Here is a 20,699-nt window from a genome sequence, read left to right as displayed (position 1 = left end):
TTTATTTAGATTAATCTATCGACTAATAAATCGATTAATCTAAACGATTAATTTCCCACAAAGAATCTACAATTTTACTTAAGAATATTTTAAACCAAATGAAATCCAAATTTCTATGAAATCCTTTTTTAAAGCAAGAGTAAAGTGCAACAGAGTGCAAGAAGCAAGTGTCCATCTCATAGTCAATCAAAGTTCAGTATTATTAGTCTAAGAATGACAACATATCCATGTGTTCTAGTGTCTAATAATAAAATTATAATCAAAAACGTGGAAGTCGTGGCCTAATGGTTAGAGAGTCGGACTCGTTCGAGTCTCGGGCCGGCAGGGATTGTAGGTGGGGGGAGTGAATGTCCAGCGCTCTCTCCACCCTCAACAACACGACTGAGGTGCCCTTGAGCAAGGCACCGAACCCCCAACTGCTCCCCGGGCGCTGCAGCATAAATGGCTGCCCACTGTTCCGGGTGTGTGTTCACGGTATGTGTGTGTTCACTGCTGTGTGTGTGCACGTTGGATGGGTTAAATGCAGAGCACGAATTCCGAGTATGGGTCACCATACTTGGAAGTATGTCACTTCACTCACTTCAAAAAACATGTGCTTTACAATATGCTTTTTAAAGGAGTATTTACCAGAAATATTATTTACCAGAATTTATTTAGGTGAAAAATGTAAATGTGCAGTATTTCTGAAAAAAATAAAAATAAATAAATAAATACTTTAACGTAAAATCAATTAATTGGAGATGCTTTTGATTATTGCAATTTAAATGGAACCATTAAAATGGAATCCAGAAAATAATGGAAAACAGAATTTGGTGGTAAAGATAAAAATTTAAAACTCAATTAATTAGACAGGCTTTTTGATTAATAAAATGTAATCTAACCATTAAAACAGAGTACAGAAAAATGTAAATGGAAAAAACTGAATTTGAAAATAAAACGGATTTCATAGGGCCCTATAATTATAATAAATCGTTGTGTGGTAATAAACATAGATGTAAGTGAACAATAGCTTTTAAAATTACTTAAAATACATATATAATAGCAATGATGCAATAATAATTAGTTCAAATAAAGTATCAAAAGCAAGAAATCATATGGTTTTATTGAACAAAACTGTTAAAATACATAAATGAATTATAAACAATAGAGTTTTGTATGAATATATATGTTCATATATGAATATATATGAAATATATGTTCATTACGTATAACAACAAAGGCCTGCATGGGCGCCGACGGCCTGATGATTATTTTTATACATTACTGTGCGATCTTATCCTTGTTTAATATTGACCAAGCACCATTTAATTCAAATGTCCGCTTAATCTTTAATATTTGGCCATTTCTTTAGGACAGAAATGCTATAGGCACTGTAATTAAATGAATATGTGGACATCAAAACGTGTAAACTCAGAGTGAGGGTTTGAGCTTTTATTTTGAAATCGCGATGTATTCTCCTGTGTTAGTGTAGATTTATAAATGATTTACCTTACAAATCTGATGAAATGGCGCACGTTGCGTTCCCAGATGAACGTTATAATAATAATAATAATAATAATAATAATAATAATAATATATATATATATATATATATATATATATATATATATATATATATATATATATATATATATATATATATATATAATTAAGTTATTTTTTACTTTTGTTACTATTATAATAAACTAAAACAATTATTTTATATATTAAATATAAAAAATATTAAATAATTTATATATTACTTATACATATATATAACCGATATAGCGATTTACCGATATTTAAGCATTTTACCATAATCGGATATCGGTTTTGTAATATCGGACTCACCGATAAATGCCGCCATCTTGTGGATGTTTTGATAATTGCGCACAGGATCGCCATTGCATCACCATCGTCTGAGGGGAGACGAGACAACAACGGCGTGCAGGTACTTGATTTGCTGTAGTTAGTAAACTATTTAATATAACAGCCATTAATGCACAAATTAGACGCATTACATAAAATCCTGTTATGTAGTTTATGCAGCTTGGCTCTAATGGTGCGTTCACACCAGATGCGAATGAAGCGTTAAGCGCGAGTGATTTACATGTTAAGTCAATGCAAAGACGCGAATAGACATCCTGCGGCGCAAATGACGCGGCGCGAATTGAGCGGTTCGGGAGTTTGACGCAGCTCTCTGGAGTCCGCATAGAGAAGTTGATATGACTCTTGTCCTTTGTTTTTTATTGCTGTAATATGAAGATTAAATTTAACATGAAAGACTGCTAATTTTCAACACTTAAAAAAAAAAAAATAATTACTGAAAAGAGGTAAAACCAAAGTGAAGTATGTTCTTCACTCAGTCATTTATTTACTTCATAACAGTAAATAAATATTGATTCTGCATATCGGTTATCGGGCACATAAACATGCAAATAATTGCTATCGGTTATAAAAAAAACAAAACAAAAAAAACAATATCGGTCAATCACTAGTAAAAAATATTAATAAATTTGTACATTTTCAAATATTTCAAAACATTTAGTTAAGAATTATATATTTATATTATAAAATGAATTTAAAATTATACATTTAATATGTAATTTTAAAATAAAGTCACAAAAAGTTTTATTGAAACTGCAAGAATGACAGTCTTGGTAGCATCAGTAAGAATCAATGAGAAAAAGCATAAATCATTTTAAAATATTTTTAAATATTAAATAAATAATTGAAAAATACATTCAAAATGCAACCAAAAATAATTTATTTTAAAAATATACAAATCATATTTCAGATGGACTTTTAAATGTTTTTTTTTTTTTAAGTTGAGGTTAGTGAAAATGTTGGCAGGACAAGCAGAAATCTGAATTACTGTCCAGAAGGAAAAGGAGGTCACCTGCATGCTAAACACAAGAAGCTAAAACCCTCTCAGCATCTCTAAAATCATCCACCGCCACTGTTGTTGGATGACTAGTTGACCATCCTACCCATCTCTATAACATAGATAGAGTGGTAATTTGAAAGCATATAGTTTGTCTAGCCAGATTTAAGCAGTAATGATTACTCGTGTCTATACTTCATGCAATTGTATGCATGATGTAAACCCTCCATTATGTATAATATACAGTACTCAGACTCCCAAGTTAAGCCTCAACACATCTGGCTGAGCAAAAGTAAGAAAACGAGGGCAGTGTCAACTCTCCAAAAGACAGAGAGAACATTGCAGGACATATGACTTCCACCGTGCCAGTCAATTCTAGGGATGCACATCCTGTAATTTGATTCTGGCTAATCCGATTGATCCATGCAAAATCAGGAACATCAGCGAAGCGCTTGTTAAGCGTGTTTCCTAACTCTTTGCCCTCACATGAGGTAGTCCGTAAATAGCACAAAGAGAAAGTGGCAGAGCGAGTGCAATGAATGCAGTCTGTATGAGAGATGTGAGGGAAGCAGAGGTGAAGCAAGCAACCAATTTTCCCCCCAGCAGCGGTGCAGGTTTCTAAAAATACAATCATGCAATGGCCAACGAAAAAGGGATAATGAGATTTCAGACGGCTCTAGTGTGTGAATATGCTAACTCGCGGTCTGGAAGGATGTCACAAGTCAGGCGGTCAGGAAGATAAAAAGGTATTAGAAATTGGAGTCGTTGGTAGTTATGTTAAATTACCCAATCATTTTGCATGTTTTGAAACTGTGAATAGTAAAATAGGTTCAGCTTTTCAGATTCGGGCATCTTACCAGATGTAAAAAAAACAGATATTATGGAAAATATGTATCTACATATTTGTTCTCCCAATATCTGCATTTTCTATTTTATATGATACAGTATATAATAAACAAACCATGACAAGGAAACCTATATGACATTTTTTTTTTTTTAATTGCCAGTTGGTACCATTCCAGGGCTCTCTAAGGGTTTCTAAACAATGATTTGGGCAAAAAGTGCAATAGAGCAGGTAGATGGAGAGATTCTGACCTTGGATCATTTCTCAGGTTGTGGAGGTTTCTCTTAGTTCTGTGCTAATGGTGATTTAGCTTCTGGGCCTAATGGAAAAGAGGCCCCACACTGGCGCCCAGTAACCTGCCTGGTCATCACATACATCATATAGGGTAAACGTACCTATTAAGCTCACCAAAATCTACATTGAGACATTTTTATTGCACAAGATACTGGTTTTAGTACAAAAAGTTATGTTAAAATAAAATATTAATCTCTCACAAAAATATAAAAAAAATTTAAATGACAAAAGCATTTCAATTAAGATATACATCATTAAATTCAAAAAGTCCGGCTGTGCTTAATGGGTACATTTTTGTACCCTTTAAGCACACACAGAACATTCATAGTGAAGTGTCATCCAAGCACATTGCAACATCTAGGCTAATCCACATTCAGCTAAGTAACACATTCAAAAATCAAATAAAACAAACCAAACCAATAAAACCAATAGAACAAATAGAAACTAGCCTCATTATGAAGGCTCTTATTAAATGAATGTCAATTTATCTATAGTCTCTTAAGGCTGGAATACAATACAATACACAATTTTTGCCCTGATTTTCCACAGATTTACAGTTTGCAGAAGTTGATGCTAGTTGGCAAAGATCAGAGCCAGTCTGCAGATTTGAGTCGACAGAATCCATAGAAAATCGATTAACTTAACGTGACGACCATCAGTTAATATTTAAAGTCTGTTTATGAAGTATTTACATAGACGTTCAATGTGGAAGAGCTTAAAGAGAGCACACTTTAATTGGAGCAGCAACAATTTTTTATAAATTTAATGTAATATTTATTAAAATGACAGGATTTGCGCTAAATAAATAGTCTAGGTCATGTATTAAGTTCATACATATTTTAATATGAACAACATGAAATTATATTTTTTCTTATTGATGTCACACTGAAGCTGTGTGATTTTCATAGTAGTGCACCCTTTAAGCTCACCTTAAAATAATACGAAATCTTTAAAACTTACAGCACTGTAAAACCACAGACCAGCAATAAACTGTCAATTTATAATATTATGGATGTAAAAGTACAATCCAGTAATGCCTGTGAAGTAATGTTAGCGTAGCACACGATCATGTTCTGTAGCATCTGCGCTATGTTTCTAAAACTATCTTTTGGATGTAATGGAGTTATTTCCCACATCCAAGTTCCAGGTTATAATATGCAAAAGTCTGAACATTAATCTCTTAATTTCACAATAAGTAATGAAATTTACCCCAAATAAAGGCTTAAACGTCTAAAAAAAAAAACGCACATTTAAGGGGCTCCTCTTTTGGTGAAAGTTTTTAGACAGCTTTCAAAATGGCCGCCAGACAGTGTGAACACATGGAGACACATATCTCAGCGTGCAATGATCTGATTGACTTCAAATTATAGGAGGTATATTGTAACAAACATATCAATTGGTTAAGACATCAAGTAGGATAATAAATTATTTTTTATTTTTATAATCTGAGCTCAAAAATGGAAGTGTGCTTAATAGGTACGTTTACCCTCACCATCATATGTCAATAAAATGTGTCTCATATATGCAAAATACCTAAGAATTTGGGCTGCTGGCACAGTGGAATATTCATTTAGTGTTAACCCAAAGTAAAGGTACACTTTTCAACATTAAAAATGACATAAAATATACAAATTCTGTATTATTTTGTCTAAATAAAGTCGCAATAAATTGCTAAAAATAAAATTAATCATTTCAAATGCTAAAAATTAGGCTTCACAACATTACTATGAACAGTATGAAAAATAGATCATTTAGAATTGCTAAAGATAACATTTACTGAAAAATACGAAAAATTTATTTGGGGTATTTAAATTGTAAAAATAGAGAAAATGAGCTAGGACTGTTGAATATTCTATATCAATGTTTAAAAAATAAATAAATAAATCTGTAATAGAATTTGATAACTGCAATGGACCCAATATATTATGGATTCCTAAGATCATGGTATGTCTTAGTGATGAATGACTGCAATTCATTCTTAAAGGGAAAGTTCACCCCAAAATTGAAAATTCTGTCATTATTTACTCACCCTCATGTCGTTCCAAACCTGTAAGACCTTCATTCATGTTCAGAACACAAAATAAGATATTTTTTATAAAATCCGAGAGCTTTCTGATCCTCCGTAGACACCAACGCAACTACCACATTCAAGGCCCAGAAAGGGAGCAAGGACATCGTTAAAATAGTCCATGGGAAGAAATTGTTGAATAAAGTAATTTTTTCTGTTTTCTTTGGACACAAAATGTATTCTCGTAGCTTCATAAAATTATGGTTGAACCACTAATGCCACAAGGACAATTTTAATGATGTCCTTACTACCTTCCTGCTCCCTGAACGTTTCAGTTAAGTTGCTGTCAATGCAGGGTCAGAAAACTCTCGGATTTCATCAAAAATATCTTAATCTGTGTTCCAAAGATGAACGAAGGTCTTACAGGTTTGGAACGACATGAGAATGAGTAATAAATGACAGAAAATTCATATTTTGATGAACTATCCTTTTAATCCAGTGGTTCTCAAACTTTTTTGGTCGTGCCCCCCCTTTAAACCTATACAAAAAAATCTGGCACCCCCCCCCCCTTTTTCTTTTTCTTTTGCATGCAAACATTGAATAATATACAATGTATGAATTACTTGAAAGCAACAAAAATGCATTAATCCCTTCCTGTACACCAGGCTACACTTCACATTAACTTCACATCACATTGTAGAGCTTTTCACTTTTTTTTTGTAAACTGGTGTAATTCCTTTTGAATTACTGCTTGATATCAGGCTTAAAAAAAAAAAAAGCAAAACAAGTCACTTACAAACCTCAGAAAGCAATGTAGGTAAACTCACAAATACACGGAAACAAGAGGGTCACTGTGTGGGATTTAATTTAAGATAAACCCCATTGCTACACAAATGCTGGATAATCTGCTTTCGAACTTGGTAATACCAAATCGACTGCAAAGTAGCTGTGGGAAACTGCGACACACAATGAGCTTGATGCTAATTGCGAGCCAGTAAGACAACAGGAATGCTACCATATAATGCGGAAACCACTGCAGGATTTCATTGGTTTTCATCTTTAAAAATGGTTCAGCTTCACTAGATTTTGACGTACAACAACAAAACAACTTTTTTGTATAAAATCCTTTTACAATTACGGGTTGCATTAAAATCAGCTTGCGAAAATAGAATGTCACGCCAAGTGTTTGAGGGGTTAAAAGGTCATGTGTAAACAGACTTTAACGCACTTAGAGAGAAGGCCTGCACTGACCTCAATCTCTTAACACCGCATATTTGGAGAGTGTTTGAGATAGATGTGAATAATGCGGTTGGCGTAGTCACTGCTCTCGCACGAGGAGGCCCTGTGAGGAATGTGGAGCTTTATGGTTAAGTGCACTTTAGCTGGGCCTTGCCTCCTTTCATAGTTCCCGTCAAAGCCCCCATGGCCCAGTTCAACCCGAAGACTTCCCCTCATCTTCAAGGGAGTAGGTGTGAGGGGTTAGAGGGGACAGAGAATGAGTAATGCTAACACATTTCCCAGAGGCAAGGAAGAATGCTGTGACTTGTGCGAGGTTAAGCCTGTAAGGCCTGGAAGGGTCGGCAGAGAGGCGCCTGACAGCCCTCGCGGGTCTGTGGCTGGAGGTGGATGTTGGGGCTTAGAGAAGAGGAGGAATGGGTGTCAGGGAGAGCGGGACAAGAGGGATTGAGGTTCAAAGGGTCACGGACATTCCCCGCGTGTTTCATTGTGAGCTGCCGAGGCCAGCTGACGCCAAACAGGCAACAGTGGTGCTGTCGGCGTGCGTGTGGTGTTTGCGTAAAAGAGAATGGAAAACAGAGTCGGAAAGGGTTGGTGTGAGAGAGAGAGGCAGGGAAGGGCCATGGTTTAAGACTTCAGGAAAAACAAACAGGAAAAAAAATTGTAAAATGTAGAATAGAAAGAAGGTAAGTGCGCACAAGGTCAGTCTCAAAAAAATTATGGATTTCTGACTTTAAAAATGCTTACGTATTCAGTTCAGGTCAGTTTTTATCTGGAAAAGCTGATAAAAATTGTAAAAATCGTTAAAATTAAAATGTTAAAAAATGAAACAAAATTAAGTGAAACGAAAAACAAAAACACAACAACAAATAACAAAAATACTAAACAAAACAGGTATATCAGAGGAAGCAAATTAAACATATTGCTTGTTTAAAACAAACAAAATAATACAGTCAAAACAAATGGCAAATAAAAAGAACAAAAAAAAAAACACAAAACAACATAAAAACAAAAGTGGTATGTCAAATGAAGGGGAAAAGATATTTCTTTAGACACCTGGCAAATTAAAAAATACTGTTTTAAAGGGACAGTTCACCCAAAAATAAAAATTCTGTCATTCATTACTCACCCTCATAATATAGACTAGGTACTTTTATAACAAGTATTTAAAAAAAAAAAAAAGTTTGTCTATGTATTGATGCTTTAATAAGGTTTCTTGAATATTTTAAAATAACTGAAAAAAAGTTATAGGAGTGCTGTGTTTGTTAACATATTTTTACAATGACCCAGAAGAGAAAGCAATACAATACAAAAAGACTACCGGAGGGATGCAACTTACCCTCTAACCCTGACCAGCATTGAGTTTCAGCTGTACCTCCGGAGCCCATGACCCTCCTGTACTCTCACTCAGAGGAAGCTGATTTGTTCTCTTACCCCTGTTCATTTCAAACAAAAAAATCTTTTTATCTAAGCCTAAGCTCTATTTTTCCAACAAACCCGACCAAAAGTCACCTCTTCACCACCTAAAAATAAAACTTCCAACAAATTAACCAAGTTTGTAGGTTGAGTTTTCGTTTAGTTTTCATAGCTGTTTTTGAGCTTAGAAAAATTTGCTAATTTTTTTCCATCAGTGAAAAGTGATGTTTTGATAGCTCATCCTACGCAGTTCACAGAGGTGCTTCCACCTTCCCATTCATGCTACGTTAAAAATAACTCATACAGGTGAAGAGGAAAGCAACAGTAAAATGGAGCATCAAAATAAATCATGAAACCGTGCATGCAGCACCTCTCTATTAAAGCACAGGGTCCTGGAGGGATGACCTGTGTTTTTAATTGCTATGTTTTCACAGAGGTTCCACAGCTCTGAAGAGGCCATACTGTAGCTGTGGTGTTAAAAAACATGTACACAAACAAACACTTTACTGCATAAATGTGCTCATAATGCACAAACCTGTTGTTTTGAGAAGTGTATATTTAGCATCATATAAAGGATTGAGTAGGTATTCAAAAGTATTGAACACTTAATCTGTTCTTTCATTGCGGTGGTTCAATGCTGCCTTGAAAATTTGAATAAGCTTTGCGTTTCCCTGTAAAAATGTTGAAATATGATGTATAACTGTTTATAGTGTGCTTTTAAATTTCTTGAAATCTCATAACTGTTAGATTTAAATGTGTATAATTTTATTTTATTTTATAAAATAAACAAAACAATAAAAAGTAACAACCTATATGACAATGTTTTAATTGAATATTTAAAAAAAAAATTCATGACTGAAAAGTCATAAGAGTGTTGATTTGGAAATGAAAAAACAAAGCCAAAATACAATTCATTTCAAAAGTTTGGGGTCATTTTGGATTTTTCAAAGGAATTAATTCCTCCAGTAAGTAAAAACATTTATAATGATACAACAAATGTCTATTTAAAATAAATACTGTTCTTTTTGAATACAGAAAAAAAAAAAAAAAAAAAAAAAATCAAGGTTTAGCATGAACATTAAGCAACAACTATTTTCAGCATTGATATTGATAATAAATTGATAAACATTTATAATAATAAAAAATACATAAATTATATTAAAATAGAAAAGTACGTTTAAATTGTATTTTGGGTCAAATAAATGCAGCCTTGCTGAACAAAAGACTTCAAAAACATTTTAAAAACCTTAAGAACCCCAACTACTCGAATGAAAGGGAAAACATACAGAAGACTGTTCCCCCCAACCACTGAAAAGTACCACTAATCATCATTTCCAAACATTTGGAGTAAATAAATTAAATAAAAAAAATAATAAAAAAATAAATTAAACATTTTTTAAAGTTTATTCAGTTAAATAAAAATAAATAATATTAATTAAAAAACTAAATAAAAGCAAAAAAAGTTTAAAAATCTTATACAATTACAATTTTACAGCTTTAAATAATATCTGAATGGAAGACATGGTGTAGATGGACAGCACAGTGAGTGAAATACAGGACAGCAGCTCACCGTTTGCCTTTGAGGTGTCCCTGTTACCTGCAATAGTACAGGCCCACTATTTTTAGAATCAATGTCAACGGACTGTCAGCGTATTTTAAGCTATGTCCCTCTGGGCCACCATACACCCTTGAGAGAGCTCAGAGAGAGAGAGAGAGAGAGAGAGAGAGCTCAGAGAGAGAGAGAGAGAGAGAGAGAGAGAGAGAGAGCTCAGAGAGAGAGAGAGAGAGAGAGAGAGAGAGAGAGAGAGAGCTCAGAGAGAGAGAGAGAGAGAGAGAGAGAGAGAGGGAGCTCAGAGAGAGAGCGAGAGAGAAAAAACAGATTCTAAGCCAGATTCAGATAAGGTCCTTTCAACTCTACACTTAATGTGACAGTGCTCCTTTTTGACAGGTACTTAAGATGAGGTCTGGACTGTTTAGGAACCATCTGCTTTAATGGAGGAAGTGAGATCAGCCATTAAGTTAAAGTGCCAGTGTGACTCAAAGGATGGAACAGCTCTATTCTAGAACAGGGGTCAATAGCCTTTGGTGGAACTTGCAGATAAAACAGATGAATGAATGAGATGAAAGGGATGGCCGAAAAACAACATTTAATGGAGAAAAAAAAGAAAGGAAGAGAGGCAGACGGACACAATGGGCGAGAAACCAGATGAAATATTAAGGCGGACACACTGAGTTCTGGGTGCGCCCTACACTGAATAAGTGATGAACCTGCCCGGGTTCCTGTGTCTTTGATGTGCGAGCGCGCCTGTTTGTCTGCCGGAGTCCCTATCTGAGGTCCCTGGGTCAGTGCTGGGGATTATGAGCCGGATGAGATTTTTGCATTGACCTTTTCTATTATCTGCTCTTTCAGGAGAATCCAGAAAAGGTGCAATAACGCCAGTGCTCATGCCGCCCACATAACAACAGGAAATTTGCGATAACACGACTGCGATTAAATAACCATAACACATATTTCCACACTTTACCACCTACATTTCAGCAATGACAAGGTGTGATGTATGTTTCACCGTATAGGTAGAGTAAACAGCTCAAAAACGCACAAACAATGCATCGGATGTCTCCCAATGCAATGCGATTCAAATCAGTGAGCGCTTCCTGCTGACGGCTCTTGTTTTCTTGCTTGAGGATGGCAAGTCACTCTCTCTCCGTGTAAGGCTATCTTTCTCAAAGCTCTCCCGGTGGAAAGTGAACCTTCCTCTGGGCCATTCTATCTTTAGCGATTTACTTCCGTCATGTCACGTCTTGTCACCAGAGCCGGTGGCAGGACTTCAAGCTGGTATCCACACCTCGCGGCCACCCAATCTCCTGCTCTTCACAACACAGGAAGAGGCTCTTTGCCTGCTTCCTGCCTGTCACCTCTACAAGCAACCTTCAGAAATGTAATACCAGGTGGTGCGCACACATTTACAGACCCTCAAACAAACATACACACACTGAGTTGCATGTATAATTTAATCATCTATAGCAGTGGTTGGCAATAGGCGGCCCACGGGCCAAAACTGGCCTGTCAGCAATTATATCTGGCCCGCGCCCGCAGCCAGATTATTTTGACAGCAAATAAATCTGTCATGACAGTAACAGTTACTCACAATCAGAGTATGTGAACGGAGTGCGGAGCGGTGTGATTTTGAATGGACAGAGGAGCGGATTTTTTAAAAGTCGGAGCGTCGTGGTTTTCACTAGCTCCAAGAGCGCTCCACCACCATCACAAGTACAATTCATGCCAACGACCCGTAATATAACTGCATAAAGCAGCTATTATAATGCTGATAACCATGTTATTAGTCATGTGGACATGGTAGGAAAAAAGTTTGCACACTAGTGTTCCAATAAGTCACTTTGAAACTCTCCCTTTGAAACTCTCCTGTTATTTTATTTTATTTTTTAATATACGTGATGAACAGAACTGTGATTTCAAACATACTGAAATACTTTAAACGCGGAGCGGTGTTTCTGATATCAGTGAGTGCGGAGTGGGAAATGGTGAACCTGAAGCGGAGTGATTATTAAATGCTCGAAGCGCGAAGGGGAAATTGTTGACGCTCCACTCCGCTCATATACTCTGCCGGACACCGCCACACAAATGTGGCTTTTTGTTTATGACTGTCCTCCTACAGGATTTAACACAGAGTAACAGCTCACTACCAGTTACAAAAGACACTGTAACAGTCTGTCACAGGAAATTCTAGTTGCATTTTTCATCAATTAATTCCTTAAATTATCCTTTGACTATGTTCTGGCCCGCCATCTAGTGGCGAAATTTCTTTTTGGCCCGATGCCAAACTTACTTGCGACCCCTGATCTATAGAATATTAAATAAAAAGTTCACCAGTTAATTTATTTTCATTTAAATTGGCAAAAATTCAAATGTATATATTATATATATTTACACACACACACACACATATATATATAAACACTTTCCACACACTTTGTTTATAGGACCCAAAATATTATGTTATTTTTAACTACTACAGGAACATCTTAAAAACTGTGAATATCATGAAAAGGTTATTTTTTTCTTGTAACTTATTTCAAAAAGTAAAACTTTCATATATTTTAGATTCATTACATGTAAAGTAAAACATTTCAAAAGTTTTTTTTGTTTGTTTTAATTTTGATGATTAGAGCTTACAGCTTATGAAAGTCAAAAATCAGTATCTCAAAATATTAGAATATTTACATTTAAGTTTCAATTAATGACCATCCCTACAGTATAAATACTGCGTATCTCTTGTTCTTTGAAACCACAATAATGGAGAAGACGGCTGACTTGGCAATGATCCAGAAGACGAACATTGACGCCCTCCACAAAGAGGGTAATTCACAGAGGGTCATTACTGAAAGGTGTGGCTGTTTACAGAGTGCTGTATCAAAGCATATTAAATTAAAAGTTGACTGGAAGGAAGAAATTGGGTAGGAAAATGTGCACAAGCAACAGAGATGACTGCAAGCTTGAGAATACTGTCAAGCAAAGCTGATTCAAACACTTGGGAGAGCTTCACAAGGAGTGAACTGAAGCTGGAGTCAGTGCATCAATAGTTACCACACTCAGACGTCTTCAGGAAAAGGGCTACCAAGCCACTTCTGAACCAGAGACAACGTCAGAATCGTCTTAACTGGGCTGTGGAGAAAAAGAACTGGACTGTTGCTCAGTGGTCCAAAGTCCTCTTTTCAGATGAAAGTAAATTTTGCATTTCATTTGGAAATCAAGGTCCCAGAATCTGGAGGAAGAGTGGAGAGGCACAGAATCCATGTTGCTTGAAGTCCAGTGTGAAGTTTCCACAGTCAGTGATGATTTGGGCCGCCATGTCATCTGCTGGTGTTGGTCCACTGTGTTTTCTGAAGTCCACAGTCAACGCAGCCATCTACCAGGAAATTTTAGAGCACATCATGCTTCCTTCTGCGGACAAGCTTTATGGAGATGCTGATTTCATTTTCCAGCAGGACTTGGCACCTGCCCACACTGCCAAAGGTACCAAAAGCTGGTTCAATGACCATGGTGTTACTGTGCTTGATTGGCCAGCAAACTCGCCTGACCTGAACTCCATAGAGAATCTATGGGGTATTGTCAAGAGGAAGATGAGAGACACCAGACCCAGCTATGCAGATGACCCGAAGGCCGCTATCAAAGCAACCTGGGCTTCCATTACACCTGAGCAGTGCCACAGGCTGATTGCCTCCATGTCACGCCAAATTGATGCAGTAATTCATGCAAAAGGAGGCCCAGCCATGCATTGAGATGTACCTGTATGTACTAAAATTTAAATTAATAATTTGATAAAATGCAATTATCGTTTACATGCATGTTTTACATTGTACTTTTATTTTAAAAATACCTGTATGCAATTACATCTTCTATAATTTCTGTAAATATATCTAAATGTTTTGCAATACAAAATGAATACGTTGTACCAAACAACTCATATTTTGTATATGATACATGGTATAACTATAATATAAAGTGGTACCTATTTACATTGTACAAAAAATGTGATAATTCATCCTTGTGGAGCTTCAAGAATAATTCAATTTTACCATATATAGAGTGCAAATGACTGTACTTTTGTTTTAGCACCTGAAGAATTATTTTAAATACTGATATTGTGGTATGTCATAAAATTTACAATTATTCATAATAAAAAAAATATTAATTCTGTATTGTACTTAATTAAAATAATATATAAAACAAAACTCTATTACTATTATTATAGTAGTATTAGTAGCAGTAATCTAATTTAGCAATTTTTTTTACTAATGATTACAATTACGATGGTGTACTGTAGAAAAAATATTTCTAATATTTTGAATATCTTATACATCCAGTATCAACAATTACCTTACCATGTGATACAAGATGCAATATAATGTGATAAATTTGTATAATTGAATTGCAACTAACTCAATCTCTTTTGCACTGAACAAATGTTCAAAGAAACAAATGTGTCGATACAAGTGAGAAAAGGTATAAATATATTGATATTACGTGTTTTTATTAAAAAAATATAAAAATATTCTATATTATGCATTTTATTTATTTTTTACAGCTTTTATTAATAGTAGAATGTTTGCATGAACTGTTGAAAAGTGGTGGGAGTGGGATACAAAACAATTGAGGCAACTATCCACCAGACCTAGGAGTTAATACTTGTCAGTGACTTGAGTGCTCTCAGATCATTTGGGTCGTGGTCCTTTCGTTGCTATTCAGATGCCTCTGGAATTTCTCATGTTGCCTATGCATGGCAGACGTAATGCATCAGGGAGTCAACAAGGACGAATATGGTGAAGAGTTCCACCAATTGAAGACTGCATCACTGCACACACACACACTCAAACCAAAAGGAATCCAGAGAGAGTCAGTCAAGAGGAAGTGATGGCAGGAAGCGTCACACAAAAAGGCGCCACGGGTCATACTTCTCTTTGCCGTCCACTTCCTCCCATCTCTGCTCCCACGCACGAAAGGCAGGGAAGCAGAATGAGGAAACTCTGCCCTAAGGGACTGAGGGATGCTCAGGGCCAGATAATGACAGGGTTTCCCTGTAAATGTGCCTTGACAGGTCGGATTCGGAAGGGCATCCTGGACTGGACTGAGCCAACGTTCAAGTGTGAATGGAAAGAGTGAACGTGTGCACTATGGCTAATTTTTACTATTGAACTGGTCACAGTCAGTGAGTTAATGTTTACCTTATGAATGACTCACCATGTGCCATGCAGCTTCAGCAACCTTTTTTGTTTTTGGCAAGACATATCTCATCATAACAACTGAAATACACCCAATTATACAGAATCTGATCAAATTTAATTTAAATTGGAACTGAATTTGAAGCTTGTGAATCAGAATCAAATCCAGATGCGATTTGCAAAAAGCTGGGACTTAGCACAGAACAAGTGCAACTGGAGTGACATGATCAACAACTAGTCAACACATATCCAGTGAGTCTAGTGGAAGAACTAATCGACTAGTCAATGAGTGTGCAGGCATCCAAGCCGGACTATCGTTTTCTCTATGCAGTACAGTGTGTGCAGACAAAAGGGACAAATGGAAGAGGGAGAGAGAGCTGAAGTCACATTGTGGAGGAATCTATTATTAGTCTATGGCTCCAGCAGCAAAGTGAGGTCACATCAGAGCCCAGCTTTAGGCACGTGTGTGCTCAGTGTGTTTTTGCTTTCACGCTCGAGCTACTCTACACAGCCAGAATCAGTGCGCTCAAAAAAAAAAAAAAAGAGAGAAAGGGGGAGAGAAAGGGCCAGAGAAAAGAGACTTCCTGTAAACACGCGAGGCACACAGTCTGTTGTGTATATGTATATTAATAGTTATAAATTATTATATTACAATTAAATTTGAAACTACATTATATTTAATAAAAATATAGATAATTTAATCATGCGTTATAGTATCAGAACAGCAATTTGAGTAAAAACTGTAACATGAATTATATTTAATATAAATATAGATTTTTTTAAACAAATTATAGTATCAGAAGTTTAACATAAAAATTACGTTAATAATTATATTTAATATAAATATATTTCATTATTATAGCATCAAAATAGCAATTTGAGGGAAAATAATTAATACTGACAGCAATTTCATAATTACATTCAATATACCTTTATTTTTCATTACAAATTATATATCAGAATAAGAATGAGTGAAAACCATAAAGTGGAAAATTAACAAATTTAATCTTTTCTAAAGATTTTGTCTTCCTTTTCCTTTCATGGCAGCATGCCAGATTTTCAATGTGGTCTCCGATTTTTAAACCCCACTGTATTAGAAAATGAATGACATTTGCCAGAGAACAGAAGTGGATAGAGTAGACAAAACCATAATAATGTTACAAATACTGAAAAATACTGATATGTCTGAGTGGAAGTACTGAGTGTCAGTGGCTGCAGTGACAGCACACTGTTCAGTGAGGGCTCATCATTCACTGGCCTATATCTCCCCTAGTGCTTGGACTGAAACTTGGTTCTGATTACATTAATCAGTTCCTGTCAGAGTTGAGATCTTACCGCTGTGGAGAAAAGAACACGTCCCACTTCAACCACCTGAGGGTCACCAGACTGAGTATCAGCAACAATGGGATTAATCTAAGGAAATGAGAGTATTGACGTCAAACAAGTGATTAATACAAACATGAATGTAGTGTACACGTCACAGACCTAACACAAGGACTGAAAAGTACTGGACTGATCTTTTGCATTGACGCTGTACCGACTGAAATCAGTACTGTTTGTGAAACACATGGGTATTGTAGTAGCAGTGCAACTGTGGCCACTGACCTCTACTGTGCCATTCTGAGCACTGTGTCGGTGAGGTGATCGAGGGTAAATGTCCATCAGGTGTGGAAGGGGATCTGGAGTGACTCGTTTGCTGTGCCTGCTCAACAGATCTCTGTAATTCAGCGAATCGAAGTTGGTCTTCCACATCAGAACCTGAAACCCAGACCATCACAAGCATGAGTGACATCAGCCTGATAGTGATTGGATGGTAAAACAATCATTAGGTAACGATTACCTGAGAATCAGCACCTCCTGACACAAACAGACCTCCGTCTCGAGAAAATGCCACAACCTGCACTGGACCCTGAGAGCAGGGGGGGAAAAATACATTTTAGGGCTTTTCCTGTAAGGGTGGGATGTTTAATGCAGGTCTATAACACAAAATACAAATAAAAATGAAGGAATTGTTTACCAGAAATGAAAACATGCTCATATCATTGTAAAAAAATTGTCTGCTGTTATTTTTTCAGAAACACTTTACAATAACATCCATTTAGTTAATGTTAGTTACTGCATCGACTAAAGTACTGTAAACATACATTTGTAACAGTATTTATTCATCTTTGGTAATGTCAGTTAATAAAAATACAACTGTTCATTATTAGTTCATGTCAGCTCAGGTTCACTAAATACCATTCACAGATACAACTTTTGACTAATGTATCAGTGAATGTTGAATTTTAATATTAACTTAAATTATTAAGAATAATAAATGCTTTAGAAGTATTTTGCTTTTTTAGTTAATGGTAAGTAATGTAGCTAACTAATATTTACAATTTAAAAAAAAATTTTTACGCAACTCTTGCCATACAATGACAGTTTATGATCATGACCGTAATGCTCCAAAACTGTACAAAAATAAATAAAAAAATTATAATTTATGGAAAAATGTCTTTAGCTTTACCACAGACAAAATGAAACATAACAGATCAAATATTACCTGTCAAATTATATAGCATTTATTAAAAATAAAAAGAGAATAATTTAGGAATGAATTTTAAAAAGTGAATATTTATTTTTGAATTCTTAATACCAAAATTAGATGTGAAATAAAATAAATAAAATTCATTGAAAAAATTGGAAACAAAATCGTAATGTTAACTGTTTGGCAAGAACGGTGTACCTATATATATTTTTTTAAATTCTCCTTCGTGTTCTACTGAAAAAGCAGAAATTTTTAAATGACATGAGGCTGGTGACAATTGTCTTTTTTTTTTGATGAATTCCTCATTTTTCCAGTTAGGATTCAAATTCTTCACTATTAGCAAGAGAGAGACACCTTGTGGCCGTGAAGGGTGTAAATAAGCCTCCCCTCCAGGAGGTCCAAGATCTTCATTGTACTGTCACTTGAACCACTTATGAGATAGTTTCCGGATGGATGAAAGGCAAAGCAGTTGACCCCTGTACTATGAACTGCAAGACAAATGCAAGTTAAATGCTTGAAAACAAGACTAGTCATTGACTCTATTAAAAATAATTAACCATGTATGATGTGAAAAACTCTTTTCTACTACCTCTGTAATGTTGTATTAACTTGTTTGTAGGAATATCCCAGATTTTTAATGTGTTGTCTGCTCCTGATGATGCAATGCACGTGCCACTGGAATTGAAGTCCACAAATGTTGCTGACCTACACAGACAATTTGAAATATCAGTTAACTTGAACTCAAAAAACAAAGATTCAGGGAAAAAAAAGTGCTCAATTCTCACCCTCCGTAGTCTGTGAAAATGTTGATGCACTGACGTGAGGATGTATCCCAGAGGCGAACCGTCCCGTCATCACCACAGGAAGCAATAAGACGACCATCTGGTGAAAACCTGACAGGGACAGACCAAGTGACAGTGAGAGAAATCCCACTATATGTGACAAACCAGAAAGGTTACACGCATAGTCTCATACCTCGCACAGCGCACCCAGTTGGTGTGCCGGTTGAGAGAGTAGAGGAATTTCTTCCGTTCGACACCCCATACTTTCACAGACTTGTCATCTGAAGCCGTGACCAGCCTTTGGCCATCGCTGGAGAACTGAACGCTTCGAACGCTCGCTGTGTGGGCTTTGAACACAGTCGACTCGCCCTTTCTGTAACAAGCATATATAGTGTAATGCATTAAGATACAAATAATACACTGAAACTCAAAAGTGGGCATCTGTTCTCACTCACATGCTGGGCGTCCACAGTCGAACTGTTTGATCTCTGGATGAAGATGCCACCAAGGAACCACTTGGAGAAAAATGGACACCTGTTATGATATCTGTGTGACCCACAAACCTGAAAGCTCTGGCTTTAGGAGTGAGGTTCCAGATCATAAGGTTCTTGTCACAGGATCCAGTAGCTGCAAGAGAAATTGCAAGTGTATAAACTGGGATGTTCTCAGATGGGAAAAAATAAGACAAATATGACATACCAAGCTGTTTATTATTAGGGCTGAAGTCGGCACAGGAAACAACATCTTTGTGACCTTTAAAATGTCTCTCAAGCGTAGGATCCTCCTGAAAAAAAGACATCATAGTAGAATAAGGTGTAAAAAATTAAGTCCAAAAGTCTGACAGAATTAGAATGTCACTTCTATTGACTTTTTTGTTTATATACAAGTTTTGTTTCAGTGCAAATTATATTTTCACATAATGTGAGTGAATAAAAAATAATAATAATTACAATATACATTTCCTATAACATTAAAACATGTTATATCACACACACACACACACAGATAGATAGATAGATAGATAGATAGATAGATAGATAGATAGATAGATAGATAGATAGATAGATAGATAGATAGATAGATAGATAGATAGATAGATAGATAGATAGATAGATAGATAGATAGATTTTTATAAATAAGAAAAGTTTTTTATAAATCCAGTCTGGAACCAGCCTTTTGGACCCCATCTCATAATGATGTAATACAATGGTACATATATATATATATATATATATATATATATATTTTTTTTTATCATGGTAATACCATGGCACATGTCCAAAACACACCATGATGGTAGTACCATGTCTAAAACTACGCTAGTTTCATAGTACGTTTTTGTTAGTGATAGCAGTTTTGTTAATTAACTGTATAGTTTTTGGTCAATTACTCGAGGTCAATTTCGAATTCGAATAAATATAACCAATAAATGTATCCAAACATAAACAGGAAACTTTCCAGCACAGTTTGCACAGAGCTAATTAAAGCATTAACAAACTAAAATGCCCATATCCGCATTTTAAAATGTTTCTGATAAGTCTTCTTACCATTACAGACGCCATTATTCCGGTAAAAGTCAAAAAAGTTTCTGAATTTGGTACAGTTTGGTCTTGGATTTAGAAGTAAATAAGTGAAACTCGTTCATCGGTCAAACAAGCCGCGTTTTACCCCCCAGACCAAACAAATCACGCCCTGAATCATCGAGTCAGCGCGGATAGTTGAACAGAATGGCGAGAAATTAACCAAAAATCCAGTTTGTGTCTAAATATTTACAAGTATACACCCCTATATATATATCGATCTGCAAAAGCTTGTAATAAATAAAAATGGCCAACGGCTCTCTGTCACTGCAGAGTTGTAACCATAGAATAAAACAGCATTGGAAATATCGCCGTTGCTTAGCAACAACCCAAACGGTAAACTCATAGAACTCAACATTAAGATAAAAAGAACGCGGTCGTTGATTGGATCCTCAAGTCAACGGA

General features: G+C 35.7%; 1 protein-coding gene across 1 annotated transcript in view; it reads right to left on the bottom strand.

The window, feature by feature from the left end:
• Window positions 1-20,617, bottom strand: part of LOC306866328 (POC1 centriolar protein homolog B-like) — a 40,774-nt gene extending 20,157 nt beyond the window's left edge. The window contains exons 1-10 of the mRNA XM_079411443.1: window positions 20,262-20,617; window positions 19,414-19,498; window positions 19,170-19,341; window positions 18,908-19,087; window positions 18,718-18,825; window positions 18,522-18,637; window positions 18,287-18,420; window positions 17,243-17,311; window positions 17,008-17,160; window positions 16,738-16,815 (exon numbers count right to left, since the gene is read on the bottom strand). Coding sequence (XP_079267569.1) covers window positions 16,738-16,815; window positions 17,008-17,160; window positions 17,243-17,311; window positions 18,287-18,420; window positions 18,522-18,637; window positions 18,718-18,825; window positions 18,908-19,087; window positions 19,170-19,341; window positions 19,414-19,498; window positions 20,262-20,276 — 1,110 coding nt within the window. The 5' untranslated portion in view covers window positions 20,277-20,617. The remainder of the gene's footprint in view (window positions 1-16,737; window positions 16,816-17,007; window positions 17,161-17,242; window positions 17,312-18,286; window positions 18,421-18,521; window positions 18,638-18,717; window positions 18,826-18,907; window positions 19,088-19,169; window positions 19,342-19,413; window positions 19,499-20,261) is intronic.
• Window positions 20,618-20,699: the final 82 nt, after the last annotated feature.

Source organism: Barbus barbus (assembly GCF_936440315.1).
Source record: "Barbus barbus genome assembly, chromosome: 48".
Lineage (NCBI taxonomy): Eukaryota > Metazoa > Chordata > Actinopteri > Cypriniformes > Cyprinidae > Barbus > Barbus barbus.
This window is presented reverse-complemented; position numbering and strand designations above follow the sequence as displayed.